Below are 8955 nucleotides of genomic sequence, written 5' to 3'. Positions count from 1 at the left end.
TATTTTCATTGTTTGAGATCTGCACTTTGCCGAATCGAAAAACTAACTAAGAAAAATTTTTGAGATTAAAATTACTACCGTAAATATGTCATTCACTAAATTAGATATAAAATTGAATTTTTACTTTTGATATAATGTAATATTATGCATACTAATTGAAAATAGCTTTGTCTGAATTTGACCCTTAACATCTTATTCTAGTATGAGATACGAGCGAAAAACGCGTGCGCATCTCAAAAATTAAAATAGTAACATTGCACTTGCCGCGTAGTTAATTCTTACCAATTACGACCATTCCAAAGCGGGGTGTTTCATATATAAGGGAGCACAATGTGAGCAATCGACATTCCGACTTGGGAAGTGGTTGCAAATACACGTCGCTTAGGCGAAATTCTCGAGGCGAGTACTGGATTACCAGCAGCGCCTGTGTTAGTTCGTTTGAGATCTCCGTTACTTATAAAATAAAAATTACAATCATGCAGTCTATGGTGAGTAAAACTAACATCATTTTAAATTATCTATACCCAAGTATTTTCCTCTTTACATCCATTGTAATATCGATATCTTTGCTTTTTTTCTTAGTAAAAACTAAAAAAGAGTAATATTTAAATGTCATTTACCTATTTTATAGTATATCTTTATGTCTCGTATACACCATACGTATGTACCACCTAAGTACAATTAAAAATTCAAGTTTTTCAAAAACCTAGTAACACTTGCTAGAGAAAATAGAATAAATTTCACAGCTGGTAAATTAACTAAGCCATTACGATAATTATAGAGACCCCGAGCTTTATTTGCATAATGTTATCACAGCAACTTTGAACATATATTTAACAATCAATAAAATCTGTCAAATCGGCACCGCCTAAAGTATTAAATTAAAATAAAATATTAAATCTAAACCTAATAGTCTTAAAGCTATCGAACTCAGCACGAATAAATAAATAAAAATAATAAAGAAAAACAAAGAAATTATCGATCTCTTTACAGTAACGAAAATCAGTCCCTTTAACATCTTTACAGATCCAGTTTAATTTTATTCCAAGGTCTATTTTGTTAGTAAGAACAATGATGTATATAGTTTCTATCGCCCACGGATTATCAAAAGTATTTACGAACATGCTAATTAATTACATAGTTAGAAACGCATTAACCGTAGCATTCTGATACCAAAATCTCCGTTTAAAACATATTGTTATCTCTGTTTTGTCAAAAATAATGATCACGAGATGTTTTTATACAGAGATTTTGGGTTCTGAAACCTACGGTTGGACTAAGTCAAGATAAACTGTAGTTCGTTAAAAGTAGCAATAGTAAATTTAAATTATACTATAAATACATTTTGTAATAGAATCAGATACTTTATAGTGTAAATTTTTAAAACGAAATTTACACGATTTGTTTGTAATTTCTTTTTAGATAAATAAAATTTATAATATTTTTATTTCAATATGCACTTATTTTTGTCTGTATCGATTAACGCCGCGAAAAAAATCATAACATACATTTTTTTAAAATACAAGATTGATTTAATAAGTAATTAAATGTTTTTGTTGTATTGCTCTCTCAATTTGTTTTTTTACGTTATTTGATTTATAAAGACAATAGAAGAACAACGAATTGTTTAGATTCGTATCAATGATAATGTAATCATGTACGGTATACAATGGGCGGACGCGACACGCATTTTAAATTCGTTTCAGTGGGCGGGAAAACATTAAAATGCTAAATTGACTCATCAGTTAATCATTTAATACTTATACTCTACCCGCAAAATTATCCTAGTTAAAGAATGAAAAGAAAAAAAGAAAGAAAAAAAGAAAAATCCAAAATGGAACCTTATATTGATAAAAAACCTATTCTATCATTTTTTAAGTTATCCTAAAAACTCCCGTCTCTTTAGAGGACGATTCAGATATTTCCCTTTGGTAAGTTATGTAAATGAAGGTTAAATAGAATTTAGATATAGAGCAATATTATAAATCCATCTCGAGTATAACGAGCACAAACATTTTGTTAAGCATTATGCTTCGTGTACTATAACATTATAAACATTTGTCAGTCATAAATTTCTATAACCACTGTCCGTACAATTTTTCATTTGACCTACACGTATTACAACTTCCTACCACCTTCCTCTTGGGCAAGAGCCGTGCAACCGTCAAGTGGTTTTGCACCAGTTCGCAGAATTATAATTTCACTGTTGCTAAACGTTTCGCAACTTACTCCATAGGCGAGTAGATGTCAACCACGCCCTGGAATTGTAGTGTCTATTCTCCAACATAAGTGTTGCATTCAAAGAAGTTAGTGAACACTAAGGTCCATTTCATTTGAAGATTGGCTGAGACTACATTTAAGGGTTGTTTAAGTAATCTTTACATTGTAATTAAGTAGTTGTAGTCTCTAAGTGCTGCAGTAGATTAAACAACTTCAATGTTAAGAACATTCCATGGGCAAGTAATTTTTTTTTATTGTTTTTAAAGGTAATAGTCTAGGTTTTATTAGTAACAAGAGATAAATGCTTTGCTTCATATTTATATTGATAATGGTGAATACGCACGATGAAAAACAGACAACTTTTATTGAGTTTGACTCCTTAAAATTGTTTAAAAAATCACAAAAACTTGCAATACATGATAGCTTGTATTGAAAACTGTAGTACTATTTACAGTTTAAATGGATTATTTGTGAATAATAGAGTCCTAAATTGAGTCTATAAATTGTTAAGGCGAGGTTTATTATAATGTAAATTTAGTTGTGAACATATTTCACAACTGTAAGCTAATGTTCCTTTTCAAATCTATATTAAATTGTTGTTGCAATGCTTTGTCTATTGATCGACACAACTAACAATTGTAATACAAAATGACAGGTTATTTGCTACAACGCTCACCTGTCATACGTTCCCCTTATTTTAGCTGATTGCTCGGATTCGTGCCACCTGTTTAGTGTATGTTATTGCATACAACTATAAATTAGCTTTTGCCTGCAACTCACTCCGTGCGGAATTTAAAAAAAATAATTAGTATCCTATGTGTTCTCAGACTTATTTCTACATCTATGCCAAATATCAGAAAGATACGTAGAGCTATTCTGGAGATACCTTTTAATAAATATCTATCCAAACATCTAATTCGCATTTAAATATTATTAAGATCCTTTCTTAATTTTCAAAAAAACTATGAAATGTATTTGGCACATTTTACGTGTTTGTCAAATTATTTGTTAAAACTAAACCTTTTTCTCCATATTTCAAATGTTTGATTCTCAATGAAGAAAGTTCGTTTTTCATCCAAACATTTAACATATATTTGTCATCTATTTACACTAGATTTATGAAAAGAGTCTTTTTAGCGATATTAAACTCGTATCAAGTTTAAGTTAAAACTCTTATTGGAATAACAAAACGCATATAAAATTAAAAACAAAGTCGCATAATTTTATATTCGGTATAAGATCATACTGCAAGATATGTCTTTAACCGACTATGTTATTTAATTAAATTGATTCTATCATTACCGTTGTTTTAAACTGAAATCAAATTTAATATCATGCGGTTATCTAAAGCATGTTGCGAAATGTTAATATTCGTAAACGTAACAAACCACAATTTCTTGTTTAGGGCTTACCTTTACGTAATTTTACTGCGTGGTATTAAATAACTTAATGTTACATATTAATGCATCTTTTTTAAACTTTAAAGTAGAAAAACAATTTGTACTTTCATTTTCATTACGCCGTAGAGTAAAAATTCAACCTGAAGCTACATTATGCTATTATGCAGCTGTTACATTCGTAACTTTAGAAAAATCATTCGAAATCATAATATAAACCTAGAGTCGTCAATATAGCTTGAATCATTTTATTTTGCCTTAAAACTAAATTTGAAATTCAAGACTTTGGTGATTTGGAACCTTCTTGAAGTCTTTGAATAACAGATGTGTTGCATCGAAATATTTTACTTGAATTACGCGAATATCCCTCATATGAGGACTAAGAATTATGTCTATAAAATACAAAAATATTTTGAATTTCCCCAGATTATCCTAGCCACCGCTCTGTGCGTCGCACAAGCATCGTTCTACGCCGGCGCACCAGCACCCATTCAGCTGAGCCCCGACGGCAAATACGTGCTGGACACGCCCGAGGTAGCCCACGCTAAAGCCGCCCACTACGCTGCGCACGCTCAGGCCTCCACTTCCCAGGGAGCATGGGCCCCAGCTGCTAGCTACCACGGCGCTCCCGCGTACGCCGCCGGCGCTCACTACGGTGCTCCCGGTGCTGGTATGTACTGCAGATTATACATAATATGTACTAGTGTGCATTAGTGCATTTAATATCAAAATACTACGAAGGATTAAGATTTTATTATAGTTCTTTTGTCTCTTAACATATTTTTTTCTACAGGTCTCTTCAAATATGGCCCCGCTCCCCTGGCCCATGACGGTCGCGTGGTCGACACCCCTGAGGTGGCTCATCTGAAGGCCGCCCACATCGCCGCCCACGCCGCTGCCCACGCCAACGCAGCCCACGGCGCGCACGCCGGTGCTGTCGGACCTCTTTCTTACGCCGCGCCCCTCGCTCACGGAGCTGGCTACGCTGCTGGTTACGGAAAGTGGACCGGCCCCCCGGCCAACATCCAGCTGACTCACGACGGACAGTACGTCGTAGACACCCCTGAAGTGCAGCACGCGCGCGCCGCCCACCTTTCGCAGTATGCTGCCGCTGCACACGCGGCCGCATCGGCGCCCGAGGAGGGACCCTGGAACCACGGACACGGCTGGCACTGAACCCCCACTACCTCTGATCCCGGCTTCTAAACTGCCTGATGTATTTTTATACAAAACTATATAAAAACTAAAAAAAAATGTTTTTACTGTATATAAGTTCAACGTGACCTGTGTATAGCAACTGCTATTCTTAAGATAAAAATTATAATAATAAAACCTAATAAGTTATGCAACATTTTATTTGAAACGCTTTAATAACTGCTGATATGATGACACCATGTTACAGTTATCTTCTGAATTAATGATTCAAGTTTAAACAGGGTGGTAGTCTCAAGTAATAAGCCAGTTTGAATTTAGTCAATTACTTGTCGTTGGTATAAAATCTACTTAGACACAGAAAATTAAAGGAAAAGAAATACTTGACAGATACTACAAAGAGGACCTTGTGACATTTTTTGACATTGACCGGAGAGCGCTGGGGAAGTATCATAATTTAATTTGACTTATACCCACCGGTTCAGAGAGCCTTGTCGGTATATAGATTCAATGCTAAAAAGATTAGAAAATGATCAATTTAAACTAATTATCTTCAAAGAGAAAGTTATAATATAGTAAGAAGTTGAAAGATTAAATAAGGAAATATATAACACATTTCTACAATGTCTCGATTTTAGATAAAGTTACCTAGATGAAGTACAAAACTTATAATAGGTCACAATGACACTTCAATTCATTAATACAAAACGAAAAATACAACCTTGTAACGCCAGGCACAAAATATTATTTATTTTTTTTAAGTTAAAATTGACCAATTGCTTACCTTTTTAATTTCGTATATATATATTGTTATCAGTCGTACGTCGTTATAATTTTGCTTCTGTGAACTCCTTTTCTTTTTTATCAATAAGGCTGTTACAAAATATCGAACGAAAAACAGGGATATTTCATAAAAACTGAATTCGATTCTTAAATGTTTTAAGTCCTAATATAGTCACATTAACTATTATATTTATATTTATTTATTTATTTATTTATTTAATTCTAGGAAGACCAACAGCCATTTTAACAAAGTAGGTAAGACAGTAATTAATACAAACATAGCCAATAATAGGTCCTCACAAATAGAAACAATTTAAACAATTCTTTTGCGCGAACAGAAATATAAAAATACAAACAAAAAGTCAAAAGAAAAGCACAAGAAACTACAAAGATTACTAAAAAGAGAAACTTGATCTAGTTTAATTATTATAGTTTACAGTTTGTTCTTAATGAAAAAGAAATCTAAATGAAAAAATATTTACTATAATTGATGTTTTTAAGAAGCTTACTTCACTACAAAGCCAAAAGCGATAGATGGCCAAATTTAGCCAATTAAATTGGCCTATTTATATAAATTGAGATAGTTGCATTTTCTAAAAGTTGCAGTAAAAGTCTCTAAGTGCCCACTAAAAATTTCGTAACTATTTTAAAAAGTCGTCCATGTATCAACTCCAAGCAATTGATTTGCAACTTATGATCTGGAATTTCATAGTAATTCCTTATTATTTAAATGATGCATCTTTTTTTATATCTTAAGGTTGCAAACGAGCAAGCGATCACCTCAATCCCTGTAAATAACGAAGCGACCGCTGCCCATAGACATCCGAAATTGCAGATGCGTTGCCTACCTTTAATCGACAGAAGAGAGGATGCACAGAAAGAGGATATATCCTGTGCGTCCCCTCCTCCGACAAATCCACTTCCCCATCCCATCCTTATAAGAAAAGGGTAGGGAGGGACCGTGGACTAAAATTAGGCCTCCGACAGCACACTCATCAGATGAAACGCGGAATTACTTCCACTTCACGCGTGTCTTCTGTGTGGTCGTGGTATTTCACATCATATCTGACGGAGGAGGCCCCCCGTGGTTGTTTTTAAAAATCGTGACACCAGCATTGCTGGCGTCACAACTTCCGTGTTCAGGATTGTTGCTCATTTTCAACGATGAAAGGTAAACACAAGAAAACACTTTTGAGGAGATCCGATCGCTACGACGGCTCAAGCGAGAATGCCCGAGTCCGGCGTGCGCTCGGCCTTTTATAGAAACACTAGGCGAGTCATTCATTTGAACAAAACATCCGCCTTTGTACAATAAAAATAGTTTTAAGTTAAAAATCATGACGGAGGAGGCCCCCCGTGGGGTGCTTTGGCCGGTGACCTCCTCGTGGTGCACCCTGGAAACTCCCCACCTTATGTGGGGAGGCTAACAACTGGCCGGGAGGGAGATAGGGTCTGCGGGGCTAAACCGGACAGGGCTACCCATACCGGGAAGGCTCGCGGACACTATGGGGCTCTTGCCGGGTTCTGCGTTTAGCGCAGGCCCTGTACGGGGTCCAAGCACGCCCACTGGGCGGTGCTGGGCGCGACGTGCACCGAGGTGCCGCCGTGCGTAGTGGAGGGGTGTTTTCCCGCGGGGCTATGCCGGACAGGGCCTCCCATACCGGACAGGGCCTCCCATACCGGACAGGGCCTCCCATACCGGACAGGCCCGCGGGGAACACCAGTGGACCCTGAGGGGTCGGAGGATGGCGGTCTGTAGGCCGCGCGTCATGGGGACCACACCCCGTATCAAAGGCGGTTTCCGGTGTCCGACAACACTGGAAAACGGTATGAAATGGCAAGCTTAAAAACAGACATACCCCAGGAGGGTACCTCCGGCATCGCCGGAGGAGAATCCCTCCCCGCGGCAGAGGCCGCGGGCAGCCCCGCGTATTCTGGGATTCAAAGACTGCTGTGGATACGCGACGACCTTGGCAACGGAAATGGACATTGAAGCAAGTGAAAGGGACATAGTTTTAAGGGAAGAAGTTTTAAGAGAGGAGGATAACGGGGGCTCGAGCACACCGACGCAGAGTGGGAGTAGTCAGTTGCTAGAGTCTCTCGCAAACAGCGGGCGCACGCTGAGGGTCATGCTGACGCGCTGCGACAAATACAAATACAAATACAAATATACTTTATTGTGCACTATCATGGAGTTACAAAAAAAGAAAGTACAACAGGATTTTTACAAAAGGCGGTCTTATCGCTAAGCAGCGATCTCTGCCAGACAACCTTTGGGTAGAAATTAAGCTAAGTAAACCAAATCGGTAGGGTGCACACGAACAGTGATAAGAAATAAAAATAAAAACAATAGAAATATTAATAAGAGAAAATAAAATAATACAATATATCAGCAATATATAGCCAAATTAGAGCTGCAGATAGTGATCTTTGACATGTTTTTTAAACGATTCAATACTTTTACTGCATCTAATAGAGAGAGGTAAGGAGTTCCATAGTTTCACAGCGTAAACCGTGAACGATTTTGAGTAGAAAGAAGAAGTGTGTGAAGGAGTAAGAAGGGAAAAGTTTGTACTAGAACGCAAGGTGTGGTCATGAGTGAGATATGTAAACTTAAAACGTTCTTTCAAATAATGTGGAGCAAGTGGATTGAACAGTATATTATATAAAGTAGTAAGAATGTGAGCATTCCGGCGAAGACGGATTGGGAGCCACTTGAGCTTTACACGATATTCGGATATGTGGTCATATTTGCGTACCCCAAATATAAACCGTATACCAACATTTTGAAGGCGGTCAAGTTTATTTAATTGCTCCTCTGTGAGATCAGGATAGCAAATGTCGGCATAGTCAAGTATAGGCAGAAGTAAGGACTGAACAAGCGCAACTTTGGTAGGAATCGGAAGAAAATTACACAAGCGTCGAAAAGAACCAAGGGCTCCAAACAATTTTCGACTCAATTCCCGTATCTGCGGTACCCAAGATAAATTACGGTCAATCAGCACGCCAAGATTTTTCACAGTGTCACTGTACGGGACTATTATGCCATCAAATATAATAGGTGGTAGTTGATGCCAGTCAATTTTACTAATAAGACGCGAGCTGCCAACAATGATAGCTTGCGTCTTAGCAGGATTGACTTGCAAACCATAAGATTTAGCCCAACGCGAAATACTGGCCAAATCCATGTTAGCTATATTTATAGCACTTGGTAACTCAGCTAAAGTCGACTGGTTATATATTTGGAGATCGTCTGCATACAGGTGGTAGAGAGAAGATATTTGAGAGCTTATAGAATTAATGAAAATTGCAAATAGAAGTGAGGACAACACGCCACCTTGCGGTACGCCGGCATTTATGCTACACCAAGAGGAATAATTATCTTGAACTCGCACACGTTGCC

The 8955-nt window shown here is 37.2% G+C and overlaps 1 protein-coding gene across 1 annotated transcript; it reads left to right on the top strand.

Moving 5' to 3' along the window:
• Positions 1–332: 332 nt before the first annotated feature.
• Positions 333–4941, top strand: LOC106721284 (pupal cuticle protein-like). The gene is made up of 3 exons (XM_045683184.1): positions 333–488; positions 4044–4287; positions 4411–4941. The coding sequence occupies exons 1-3, from the start codon at positions 477–479 to the stop codon at positions 4791–4793; spliced, it is 639 nt and encodes a 212-aa protein (XP_045539140.1). The 5' UTR covers positions 333–476; the 3' UTR covers positions 4794–4941.
• Positions 4942–8955: the final 4014 nt, after the last annotated feature.

The sequence above is a fragment of the Papilio machaon genome, chromosome 21 (genome assembly GCF_912999745.1).
Source record: "Papilio machaon chromosome 21, ilPapMach1.1, whole genome shotgun sequence".
NCBI lineage: Eukaryota > Metazoa > Arthropoda > Insecta > Lepidoptera > Papilionidae > Papilio > Papilio machaon.
Note: the sequence above shows the minus strand (reverse complement) of the source record. Positions and strands in the feature narration are given on the sequence as shown.